At 41.7% G+C, this 13,871-nt stretch overlaps 1 protein-coding gene across 1 annotated transcript; it reads right to left on the reverse strand.

Moving 5' to 3' along the window:
• Positions 1 to 1,104: 1,104 nt before the first annotated feature.
• LOC119488526 lies at positions 1,105 to 13,383 on the reverse strand. Its single transcript, XM_037770261.1, has 5 exons — positions 13,211 to 13,383; positions 12,696 to 12,854; positions 12,056 to 12,151; positions 11,469 to 11,689; positions 1,105 to 1,240 (listed from the first exon to the last, which is right to left on the reverse strand). Exons 1-5 carry the CDS (start codon positions 13,235 to 13,237, stop codon positions 1,105 to 1,107), a joined length of 639 nt encoding a protein of 212 aa, XP_037626189.1. The 5' UTR covers positions 13,238 to 13,383.
• Between the last annotated feature and the right edge of the window lie 488 nt (positions 13,384 to 13,871).

Here is a 13,871-nt window from a genome sequence, read left to right on the forward strand (position 1 = left end):
GAGAATCAGGCTTCTTGTGTGTTTTAGCCCACACAGTCTGTAAATAACTATTAATATTGAAAACCACGCCTATTCCTGACCGATCAGAACTGTTGTAATTAAAGATCATTAAACCTTATTTATTATGTTTAGATATTTATTTACTGACACCTTCACTGTAAGGTGTATCAAGACATACTGTATCACAGTGATGGTGTATTGTTTTACTAGAAACATGAATGCACTCCTATTCAATGACAATAAATGAGGTTATTTTAAGGGGGTGGGGGGGGACGTGTGTTTTTAAGTGTTAAGATTTTTTAAAGCCTGAAAACAGAGCCATGAGGAGGTGCAGAAGTCTAGTTTTCTCTCAGAACACTTGAATTACAATATACTGAAAGGTTATTATGGAGCCCAATGATGCCAAAAAAATACTGCATACTGCCACTTTATCAGACGTCCTGATCCCCAGATGGTCTCATAAAGTCTTCACTTAAAGTTTGTTTCCCCAGTTTTAGAAGTACAGTACAGGCGCCTCTTGTCAGTGTGATACAGCAGGGGTGAAAAAAGTAAATAGTGAAGGAAGAGAGGAGCAAATATAGGTGAGAGCAGAGAGAGAGGAGGGGTGAGATAACAAGGCATAGAGAACAGAGGAGTAAGAGAGCAATTAAATTAAAAAATGCAATTGAGAAACAAAGTTTTGAAAAAAAGAGAAGAGCTTGAGATAAAAAGCTACACAGCTACCTTTATTTTAGAGTCCAGTGACTATTATTGTTTTCTTATTTTAAAACAGCCTTGCCCAATGACACCACCTATCTGCTGGTGCCAGTAAATGTCTGATGCACAGCTGGATGTGACGCTATCAGTCCAAAGTCATTAAAAATGTTCATATACAATAATTTTTCTTTATTAGTGAGTTGTGTTCGGCTCTATTGGTTACACAAATTTCAGAATCTTGACGGATTGATGATGGATGGAGGTCTACCTGTGGGTGTACAAGGAGCAGAGCAGAGGAGAAAGGATGCAGCCTTGAGTGGATCCAGGTGCTGATGGTCAGGGAGTCTGATGTGTGTTTACCTGGCTTCAAGTGCCAGAAGGAAGTCTGTGATCCACCTGCAGGCACACTCAGCTGGGAGAGGTGTCCCACAGCAGAGCCAGGATGATGATGAAGATGATGATGATGATGATAATGATGATGTTAAAGGCAGAGCTAAAGTCCCCAAACAGAATCCCTGGCATAGGTTCCTGAAGAGTCCAAGGGCTGGAGGATGAAGTGGAGGGCCATGTTTCATATGGATTGTCTATGTTGTATTTTCATTATGTTGTAACTCCGTACACACGACATCTATCGCACGTCTGTCCATCCTGGAAGGGGGATCCCTCCTCTGTTGCTCTTCCTGAGGTTTCTTCCATTGTTATTCTCTGTTGAAAGGTTTTTTTTTTTGGTTAAGTTTTTCGTTATCCGATGAGAGGGTCACACTGTAAAGAACAGAGGGTGTTGTATCCTGTACAGATTGCAAAGCCCTCCGAGGCAAATTTGTGATTTGTGATTTTGGGCTATACAAATAAAATTGACTTGACTTGACTACCAGGTGAGCTACCTGGTCTAGACACAACTCTAAAAACTCCAGCTTGGAAGGTTACGCTCCTGGTCGCACCTGCCGTTACTAAACAACCAAAACCTGGGTAGTGCGATTACGATGATGATGATGAAGTCGCCGTAATTTAGAAGTAAGCTTAATTGACGAAACTAAACAAGGTCAAAATAAAGAAATGGATTTCCAGCACTGTAAATCCTTCACAGTATCTCGACTGCTTGATTTGTCTGTGTCTATTTGGCCGACCTTTAAAACCGGATGTTGTGACGTCCTCGGAGGGAAAGGGTGAAGCAAGTAAAACTAGTCCGTGGGATAGATGGCAAAGCTCTGGGTAGCCCTGCACTAAAATGATTAACATCTCCTCCACATTTATCGTAGACTGATATTTACCAAAGAAATAAAAGATATCTGCCAGCTGTGATTGTTTTTTTCTTGTCACATGGAATGCGGTGCGTGTTGCTGCGTTCCAAGTGTTGAACTGTCTTTATCTCACGGCGAAGCCGTCACGGTCTGAAAAAAAAGATGCTTGGGAACATTTGCGCGCCGTCGTCGCTCTCGCTTTTGACCGAGCCTTCCGCGCCTCTACATTGGCAACAATGGATTTGAAGGTGCAAAAACGTGGCATGTGAGCGGACTGCGGGGGGTCCAGGAGAGGGTCGTTGATGGTTTTGAGGTGGGACAGCACAAGGCACCCTAATGACTTCACTACCACAGAGGCCAGAGCGACAGATCTGTAGTCATTAGGTCCTTGGTTTTTTGGGGACGTGGATGACGGTGGAGGTCTTGAAGCAGGCGGGCACATGGCATTTCTCGAGTGAGGTGTTGAAGATGTCTGTGAACACAGCCCGTTCTCATTCCCAGAGCGTCGAATACCGAGGCTTTGCCGCACAATGCACCCCTTTAGCGCCGGTATGAAACACACCGAGCGTTCCATTAACTATAATGTAAACCCAACCGCAGCAACAGTAAACTACTAGAAAGTGCTCTGGGAGTGACAGTGGGGATGTAGTTTAAAGAGCTAAAAGACAAACACTGGGTGGGCGAGAGGGGACAGTATCTGGTCGGTGAGCTTGCACTGTGCCTCCCGCCCGTGGAATGTAGAAACACCGACCAGCATGAAGGAGACAAACTCACGAGGGGAGTAGAAAGGTTCACAGTTCATGAAAAAAACATTTCAGATCAGAGGTACTGTCACATCATCCCACAAGCCACTGTAAACACAGATGCATCCACCTTTTGTTTTCCCTGACAGTTCTGTGTCGCGATCTGCTCTGAAAAGAAGGGAAGCCTGCCAGCTGCGGTGCAGGGTAGAGTCCAGTATCCAGCCACAGAGCCACAATTACGTGAAGCACAAAACAGAATGTGAAGAAAAGTCTAAGCAACAGTTGAAGCCCTTCTTTGTTGCACAGAAATTGCACTTTGGAAAGAAATGTTCCCAGTAATGGTGTGCGCTTTCATCCAGGAGACTGTTGTTCATGCCCTGAGCTATTTGCGTCCAGTGTCGTTTTCTCTGTACAAACATAGTAGTTGTAAGCCCAACCATGTAGTTCTTTCCTAAACCTAACAATAGTGGTTTTGTTGCCTAATCCTAAAGTGACACCAAGGGTAACTATAGTGGTTTTGATGACAAAAATAAAGTGACACCAAGGGGCGTGACAAAGCGGAGGTGTGTGACAAGTTGGGGCGAGAATGTGTTGAAAATACACACAGAGCCAAAGCAAGTTTTCAGTTTTTTTTTTTTTTTTTGCAGAAATAAACATTTTCCCAAAGATGACAAAGTTAGTGCAGCCTCACCGAGCCAATTTTGACAGAATGAGCAGGAGATGAGACGAGGAAAAACAAAAGGAGGAAGAGAGAAATGCAGCCTTGCAAAAAGCAGCAAACAGCAATGAAAGCAATGGTGGCCTGCACAACAACCTGCAGACATCAGACAGACAGATGAAACCAGGTAGAGAAGAAGGCAGCCGCAACAAAACATTGTGATCCCTAACAACCGCACCTCAAACACGGACAGCGCTCTGCTTCCAGTTACAACATATTTCTTCCCGCTGTCTGTCTCCACCTCTCTGCTATTATCAGAAGAGAAGTTAATGAATACTAACTGTCCTAGTTTGAAGAATATGTCACGTAAAAGGGTGAAGGAACATCAGAACAAATGTTAAATCATTCTAATATCGCCGTATATCCAATCTAACACAATTATTTTATTCTGGTGAATTTCTAAAAACAGTGTTGAGTAGGTTTGATTAACGTTAACACCCAGTTGTTAACTTGCTCAGGCTGGTGGTGTCTGGAGGGCGTTTTATGAATCATCATGGAACTAGGCACACATGCACAAGCCTGATTCCCACTCCCACAGTCAGCCATGGTTTCATGTATCACCCGTTTGCATATCAATACTGCCACGACTTCTTTTCAATGAAAGGAACTGCAAACAAGAAGTCCACTTATGTTTAATTGCACATTTGAATGTGATTCATCACAGTGTAGGTTGCAAGACATCAATCAGTGAGATCGCCTACAACCTAAACAAACAATGTCTGTGCTTATTTTTTCTCCACATTTTCACTTCACCGTTAGCTTTCTCGAGAAAACCCATGTGTATCCATGGTCTGATCTGATGTATGTGTGAAGTGTGCGTACAAATCTGTTATACATCTGGCCCCTGACCCGATTGCCTGCTGGCACACCAACATTTATAATGGGATTTGTTTCACGTGCTTTCATGCAGAGTTCAACTTTGGTGAATTAAAGTGGCAGTAGGCAGTATATTTTTGGCATCATTGGGCAAAAAAGTTCCATAATCTTTCAGCATATTGTAATTCAAGTGTTCTGAGAGATATAACTAGACTCCTGCTCCTCCTCATGGCTCTGTTTTCAGGCTTTAGAAAATCTAGCCCGTGACGTGAGACTTTGACCAATCACAGGTCATTTTAGAGAGAGCGTTCCCATTGGCTGTGCTTCGGTCATGTGACCGGAACTTGGCGTTCCTTAACCAGATTTCACAATGGCGGCGGCATCACAAACTTTCTCATTTCACAGCTAAACCGTGCACTACAAGATGATTCTGAAAACATTTGAGGAGAGAAATAGGCATTAACGTAACATAATATTGATTCATATTTGATCAGCGTTGCCTAGTTTGACCGTTTGGTCGGAGTTCGAGAGTGATTGACAGCCAACTCTTATAGACGGCAGCTGGACAGCAGATCTCAGATCAACTCTTACTGCTTGTTTTCCTACGGTCTGGGAAATCTTGCAGATGCTGTTAGGAGCACCGGAGGACACAAAGGCACATGATTTTTTTCAGGTTACCTGTTTCATGTACTACTGTCATGATATAGCGACCATTTTATAAAACTAACTTATTTTAATCATATTTGCTCCAATCTCGCCTACTTCAGCTGGCATGTGAATTTGCACAGTTAATGAATTGTAAACTGTTTTTTACTTGGCTTTAAAGGGAACAGAGAACCAGAAGTCCCCTTAAGATCAAATACGTCCCCTGGAAATGAATTGTGTGAACTTGTCTGGTTAGCAACAAATGGTATACACTGCACTCCCCACAAGTAGTAACCACGGTACCAAGCATCCAGGACCGTCTATTTCATACAGATGGGCAAATTAATTTCCCTGTGCCCATTTTTTGATTTCAGCCTTTATCTCTTCACACCCATAATTTGCAGAAACTTGAAACGGGGTTGAGAAAGAAAATCAATACAATAGAACCGTAAAATGAAATCCGAGGATGGTAGTTTGAATGCGGGTGTATTTCTATTGTTATTTATAATTTGTTAAGGTTTTCAGCAGTCAGTGGAGCTGTTAGATAATGAGTCAGCACCGTAGCCTCAGCTCCAGTCTAAGCAGGGGTGGTAGCATTCAGCGGTGTTGTCGTGACTGTGTGGGAAGTGTTTTCCTCGGGTCAAACCGGGGCCCGGCAGAAGTTTGCTCAGGGCCCCAGGGAGGACGGGGTCGGTGCTGCTAGAAGCTGACTAAACAGCGTCTCTCTCTCCCCGTCTGCTCAGGACTAATGAGTTAAAATAATGCAGACATGTTGGAGAGGGAATACATTTAGGGTGAAGAGTTTAGAGAATGAGTAAAAAAGAGGCTGATCCGTTTGTGGATCTGACCATCTGAAGTATGATACTTTCTCCTTAGCTTTCGATTGGTGCTAGAGGGTGAGGTGGGAGGGGGGGAGAAAACAGCATTCAATATCGTTTGGATAAAATATATTTCCTATGGGGCAGATTCAGCCAATATTGGATTCCTGAGGAGCAGCGAACACATGGAGCATTATGGAAATGTAAGCCAGCAATGATAGTGTTCTTTCATCACTAAGCCTCCGAGCTATTATGATAAACCCACAACAAAAAGCTCCACTCCGTCTATCAACTGAATAATAACTGTGGCTGCACGCAGTACGCCTTTCTGAGGCACCTGAGTTTAAAATGCTCTGCTCGAGGACACAGCGGCATGTTGACGACTGCTTTGCAGCTCGCTATTGAGCAACTTTGTTTTCACTTTTCAGACTATGCTGCAAGTTTTTCCACAGCTCAAGCAGGAACTGGCGCCAGGTTATTTATTAATTAATTCATATTTATTACCTCCGCCAAGGCCGAAGACCTAGGAAGGAGGTCAAGTTTACAGTGGCGTTGGTTAGTTGGTTTGTTTGTTGGTTTGTTTGTCTGTTAGCAGGATTACTCTAAAATTTGAATGCCATTTTTTGGAGGGGTGGGGTGTGGCACAATGAACAATCCATTAGATTTTGGTGGCGGTCATCATCCGGATTCAGGAATATTTTTAAGGATTCCGATCAGCCTGAGCATTAAAACCACAGGGTATAACACATGCGCAGTGTAACTGATGACGCGTTCCTGACGCCCTACCCTGCCCTTTTCCTTCTGCCAGCAGAGAGAGGGACAGACACAGAACGGGGGGACACCTGTAGATTCGGCGTTTTTTCACATTAAACTCTGTGCAATTAAAGTTGAGTTCGACCAAAGCACACCTCGTGATTGTTGGAAAGAGTAACGGCAACGGTTTAGGTGAGTTTTATTTTGTTTCTGTCCAGTCTGAATGAAGTATTTTACGATGCTCCGCAGAGTACAGCTGATCTCAACATAAATAAAAATACACGAGGATGATGGCGCAAGCTGAACGGAGGTTTGCGTTCTCCGAGTGCCATTCTAGTTTACTACGACTCCTGCTGTCATTTACATTATATCTACTTATTTATTAAGCTCTATTAAGTACTGACAAATACAACAACTTTTAAAGCTGCACTTAACAGTATTTTTAGATTAACACACCTTAACAGTAACAACACCTACATCAGAATGATATTTGTTGATTTCACATTTGATAAGAGTTCATATAGAGAGGAAAGAGAGTGGTGCTCAGAGAACAACCTACTGCTCAACGTCAGCAAAATCAAGAAGCTGATCGTTGATTTTAGGAAAAAAAAGGAGGCAAAGACACACACCTCTGTCTACATTAATGGAGCTGAAGTGGAGCGAGTGAACAGTTTTAGGTTCCTGGGAATCAGCATCACAGAGAACCTGACATGGTCATCTCACATCTCCACCCTGGTGAAAAAGGCTCAACAACGGTAGTATTTTTTAAGGAAATTTAAAAAGGCAAAATTCCCATACCAGATTCTTATCAAATTTTAGAGAGGAGTAACAGAAAACATCCAAACATTACAAACTGGTATGGTTTGTACACGGCCCAGGACAGGAGGGCTCTGCAGCGGGTGATTAAAACCAGCCAGAACATCATTGGTACCCAAGAGAGCCAATCAGCAACTGGAAGGAAGCCGAGGAGCTTTGGTGTTAGCCAACACATACTTGAAACGGCTGGTTGAAAGCATTTTATCATAACAGCATGGTACTGTAACTTGAGTACAAAGAGCAAAAACAAGCTCTCCAAGATCGTTAGTAGTGCAGGGAAGGTGATCGGCAAGTCACAGAAATAACTTTGCAATATCAATATTTTGAAGCTCAAAAGCAGTGAAACGGAGGCCCTGCTCATTGGCTCCAAAACCACCCTCTCCAAAGCCCAAAACACTGCTGCCCCAAACCTCATCATTGATGGCTTCTCCGTTCCATTCTCCAGCCCAGTCAAGAGCCTTGGTGTCACTCTAGACAGCACTCTCTCCTTTGCACCTCACATAAAAAAATATCAACTGGACTGCTTTCTTCCACTTTTCCACACTCTGCTCATCCCTGTCTCAATCCAACAAGCATTTTCTCTTTCAGGAAACCCCCTCCTGCTCCCAGTGCTTGTCCTCAGCTGGTCCTCTGACCAACCCCACCTCACGCCTCAGCACCATGGGTGTTATTATCATTATTATTATTATACACTGATCAGCCATAACATTAAGACCACTGACAGCTGAAGTGAATAACATTGCTTATCTCGTTACAATGGCACCTGGCAGTGGGGGGGATATATTAGACAGCAAGTGAACATTTTGAACTTTGAACTCCCGGTCTGCAGTGGTCAGGACCTATTTTTACCGCGAGCCGCGCGGTTCACAGCAACAACAGACAGTGAAGATGATCTTTTGACTGTGTATTGACATCATACCAGCAACATTACTACAGTTTCAATGTCTGTATCTGCAGAATATGCTATGGACATGAAAAAAAATTAAGATTTATTTTTAAATCAACAAATAAAAGTTCTCAAGCATTTTTTTTTTCTGTGGACAGAATTCCTTCATTTGGTAACACAAAGCTTTTATTCTGAAATATTTGCAGGACAGTGTTGAAGGCAATGCAGTGACTTGCAGAGCTCAATGAATGAATAAAGTACGGGGTTTTAATTGTGGATTATTATCAGTATTTACAAATGAGCACACGTTTCTTAACCTTTCTCTGTCTAAAATAAATATGGTGGTATCTATAATGAAATGAAATGGCCATTATGAAAGGTAAACTCTATGTAGAAAGAAAGGGCTGACAGCAGAAATGCTGCCAGTGTGGACGTCACACGTGTGGGACACGCAGGAGTTTAGCGAGGCAGCCGTCACACACTGCTGACGCGGGCAGTCCCGCCCAAGCGTCAGTAGTTCCCCTCAGCTCTATGTAGTGCTTCAACACCTTTTAGCTCATTGTTTAGATTTTACAACCTGCAGCTGTGTTGTGTTTCCAATTTAGTGACTTTCTTTCTTTTTTTTTTTTTCAAAAAAGTACCCAGGTAGATTAAGATGCATATTCTCGAGATGATAGCAGCTTGAAAAAATAGTCAGTTAAGTTTAGATTTAGTTTATTTTCTTTAAATCTTGTATATATATGTAAATAGTGATGCCATAGATATGCAGATTAGCACATGATGTAACCTAGTGAAATGCAGTCTGTCTGTTTGTATAGGCCATGGTATTTTCCAATTGCAGTTCAGCTGTGGGACAGACAACAATGGAAAGTGGTGCTTATATAGATTTATGTTTACACTGGGTGACTTTTAAACATCAATATCATTAAATTAAGAGAAGAGCCCAACACATAATACAAGGTCTACAGAATGAGGCAAAACGAGAGTACAGGAGACCGGCATCAGACCAGCTCCTACAATACTGACCAACTATCCAGACCTGGTCCATCCCTCGGGATCGGGTTTGGATGCCCCAAAATAATAACACACAGCTGCTGGTCCCACTCTTTCTCTCTCTGCTCAATACCGTTAAAAAAAGCGGAGGTGACGGGGAAGAAACTGGGGCAAAAAATATTTTTAAAGCTTTTTTATTTTAATTTCACTACTGGAAATGTATTTTTTTTTAAATAGCAGTGCTACCCAAAAGTTACTGGGGAATGTAATTAATCTTTAAAAATCTACAGTTCACATGGACAAATGCATAACAAATTGCAAGTACAAATCAAATGAACAAGTTTATAGAACTAACGTTACAAGTTCAAAACTTTCAAGCACACCTTTAGGACTTATTTAATAGTCCATTGCTAGCTAGCTATATAGGATGATGACATCCCTATTCTTAATCCCATTGTCTGTAAAACTATACATTTGTTAAAATCCATACCCCAAATGATGCATGGAGAGCAAAACCGTTCACGTTCTTCATGCATATCCAAATTTAGAGCATCCCAATTATGACTGATAGTGTTGCATACGTACAAAAAGCCCTGCAGAGCGAACAGCACTTTGTGAATGTTGAGCAGCTGGAGACGCTGCTTCTGAGCTTCGCCCCACTCAAACACAACCAGTTTGGCATCAGAGCCACAGGTGTCTCATCCATCAACAAAAAAAAAAAAAAAAAAACTTGAAATCCACTTGAAAGATGACTACACTAGACAATGGAGAGATGAAAATAAATCTCACAACAAACTGCTCTGTTGTCAGAGAAATCCACCCAACAGAGCATCTGCAAATACATCCTGTGTGTGATATGCTGACAGGTGTAACACTGCAGAATGGCATTAAGTGCATTCATGGGGTTCTTCAGACAGCCGGTTCTCCTCTGTGTTAATAAGGGACACATGCTTTTCTAGTCTTCTGACCACTCAAGTTGTGGCTTGTCGGACTCTGGCCGGATCATTTGCGCCATACTTCAGATTGCAGCCGTACCTCACGGCGGTGATTTTCCCGACTCGGCCTGCCCGGCGTCGGGCAGTTCTTGATGTCTTTGGCAGTGACCGGCAAGTCTCATTCTCCTGGTTGCCACTTTCTCACTTAGCCTGGGTAGTACCTCGTCACTGTAAAAAAAAAAAGCTGGCAGAACTCAAAATTGTAAGGCAACAAACTTCAGCAAATTTTTAAGTTGGGCAATTAAACATAACATTTTAAGTTTTGCTTTTGAGTTTGCTCAACTTTCAATTCTCATTTCTGTTAACTCAACTCAAGTTGCAGTAATTTATAATTTCATATTGTAACAACTTTGAATCCTTAATTCTGTCAACTCAACTCAAGTTGCAGTAACATAAACCTGTACATAGTACCCACTTAATTCCAGTTGAGTTAATTTAGTGGAATAGGTTAGAGTAACTTCAAACTGAGCACTGCAACAGTTAAGGTAAGTCAAATATATAAATTAGGACCAATAACTACCCATCAAATGTATAAATAATTACAGATGCAACATCTACATCCAATCCATTAACTAACATGAAGCACTTAAGTAGTGTTGTAACATTGAATACTAGCATGCAGCACTTAACTTGTGTTTTAACATTGTATACTAGTATGAATCACATCTTGAACACCATAATACAATGAGATAGCAGTTGTGTGGGAGTTGTGAGCGTAGCAAGATAAAGTTAAAGGAAAAAGTCAGCACTTCGACAGTTAGACTACTAAAAAGAGAGTACATTCGTCTACGTAAGTGATAATGTACAGCGAGTTGGTCATTGTTGTGAAAGAAACGTTGAGCGGCATCGCCCTGAAGGGGATTCTTTCACAACAATGACCCACTAGCTGTAAATTATCTCGCTTATTACATGGCTACTTACTTGAGAAATCAATAATTTGACACAAAACGGTCCGTCAGAGTCTGACATCAGAGCTGCGCCCATAGCAACGGTCTGCTATAAAGAAATAACAGACCGCAGAACGCCGTGATTAACCAATCAGAATCGAGTATTCAATAACGCCGTGTAATAAACCATGATAAAATACAAAACATAAGAAGATTCAGAGTTACCACAAGAAGTAACTCATGGGTTGAAATGGAACTCAAAACAGAACTAGTTTGATCCAGCGCTGTCAATCTAATAAACAGGCAACAGGAACCTCTGCAATTCAAAACTGTCCCAGACCCAACTTTATCAGCTAACTTGGTGGATTCACTGAAGGAGTTTGTTTTTGAAGAATCGGACCCTTGCAGAGAGATCAGTTCCAAGTTCCATGAAAACTTTCTGAATGGTTTCGAATGTGTACCTCAGTTCTTTTGGGTACTGGAGGTTTAAAGTGTAGATCAGCCCAAAGAGGTAAGCAAAAGCCGCTGGCACGTCATGGAGATCCTGGAGGACGATGTCGTTTTCTTCTACAACAACAGCAACATTAATGACTGTTGCAGGAGCTGAACTGTCATCATCCTCCAACACAGTGAGGATACCCACGATGAGGCCCTTCGTCTGCTCCTCTTCTGGGTCAGTGGCCTTGTGATGACAAACAGAAAATGACCAACGCATGAATAGTAAACAAACTGAAAGACATTTGGCATTAAAAAACTAAAACGGGTCTATGTGGATCTTTTAGGGTTAAATATTTCCATATCACACCCCGCAACCAAAGATTTAACCCCCATATACATGAAAGAAATTACATCAAGTAATAGCCAGCAAAGTACAACTCTTGAAGACACTGTGGGCATTGGGACAGATAAAGAAAACAAGGAGGACAGTGGGATAGATAGACTAGAACGGGACAAAATGGCAGAGAGGCAAAGGTTGAAGTCAAAGAGAGTCTATTTTTAATAACAGAATAATAATAAATATATACATTTTCTACTAATAACCACACATCAGACAGTTCCTGAACAGCTTCTCATGACTGTCACAGAGACACAACGGGAGGCCCTTCAAGGCTGTAGTCTGTCGATGTGCTGTGATGTGAGATGTCTGAAACACAAAGGGTTGGGAGAAAAATTACACCAAGATGTAACTAACATGAAGAAAGCTGAGAACAAACATGGAAACATGCTTCCCAGTTTGTGTTAAAACTGCATTTATTATTATTTTTTTTTGCCCACTTAGGTGCAGGACTCAACAGACTGAAACAATCACACACTTGATATATTATGGCCTTATAAGGTTGATTATGTGGCAAACAGCTGTCCTCTTCCACATCCAGCAAATACCTGTTGAATGAAAGTCTAAGATTTACTCCTTTTAACTCCTGATATAAATAGCTGGCTTTTTAGGTGTTAGATGTTCCACTTTCTTCACCACCTTGTCGCTATCTTTGTCTGTCCCCTAGGTAGTGTACAGTGGGTTTATTCTGATGGTTTGTCACTATGAGCAACACCTTCAATTTGACTCATTGTTTATTTAAAAATATTGATTAGTGCAGCTTTATAAAAAGAAAAAAAAAAACACAATTCCTTGTTTTACATTTATTTCCATAATGTCCAGAATAATGAAATTATTAATTCTAAAAATTCACCTCTTTATCCAGTCTGTTAAGGAGTTGATCCATCTCAGGCGGTAAAGCTGTCCGCCTAGCCCGATAGAGTTTAAGGAGCCTTGGAGTGTGCTGATTAATGGCTGCTCTGAAGTTGTCTATTAGGTCCTTGTTGGTGATCCGAAGAAACTCTTCCCTGATCTGTTGAAGAACAACAGAACCTGAAACGTAAATGGCCAATACAAAGTCAATACAATTTCAACACCGTCCTCATGTTAAAATACGTATTTTATTAACCCTCATCCTGGGGACCCCAAGAAAAATCTACTGTAAGAAGCAACCATCATAGCACCATGTTAACTTATGTCATCTCAAAATATTATTAGTGTAATTAATGTCATCCTTCAGGAGACATTAATTACACTAATAATGTAGTCTGTGCCAAGACAGAGCACATAAGTCAATCTGGTCTTGATCAGGATAGGCTTTCACTTCAAAAACTGCCTGAACAATCTTATCCAAAATGTCCATCTTCATGTCTCTGGTTATGCTAATACCTTTCTTGGTCTTTTCATATGCCTCATTGCCTTTGCGTAACTTCAATTCAACATCATAGGAAAAGGCTGGAATGGGAAAAGGTGAAGGCCGCTCTGATATACTTCACAGATAGCTCTTGCACTGCATTAATTTCAATCTGAAAGACAAAGGTGACAATTTGCTGGAAATCAGCAAAGCAGGCGGACAGTGGAAGAATAATTAATGATGTGGTTAATTTCGCTCAAACAGGTTCTGGCATATATAACATATCAATTTAATGTAATTGTAAACAGTAGACTGCTCTCTGGAATTGACAGTATTTTTACAAATTTAATACAATATTCGGTCCCATTCATTTCGAAAGTTAATTTTTTTAGAATAGCTTATGCAAAGAGTCTGCACAGGGCTCTCCACTCCTCCACTCAGACCTCACAAGCAAACATGGAGGTGGCAGAGCCGAAATGGCGGCGCTATCGGTGCTAATAGAGCTAATAGAGCTAATAGTGTTAACCGGAGGGGCGGAAGACGGGCGGACGGACTTGACCGTGGCCGCTACGGGCGACGGGCATTTGGCCTTGACGGAGGTCTAAACTCTACAAGTGGCTTTCTAGTTAAGACACGAAGCCTTCAGTTAACTAGCGTAGGCTGTAGTTCAAACAGCAACACTACCGTTACTCACCA

Source organism: Sebastes umbrosus, chromosome 5 (assembly GCF_015220745.1).
Source record: "Sebastes umbrosus isolate fSebUmb1 chromosome 5, fSebUmb1.pri, whole genome shotgun sequence".
In the NCBI taxonomy this organism is placed as follows: Eukaryota; Metazoa; Chordata; class Actinopteri; order Perciformes; family Sebastidae; genus Sebastes; species Sebastes umbrosus.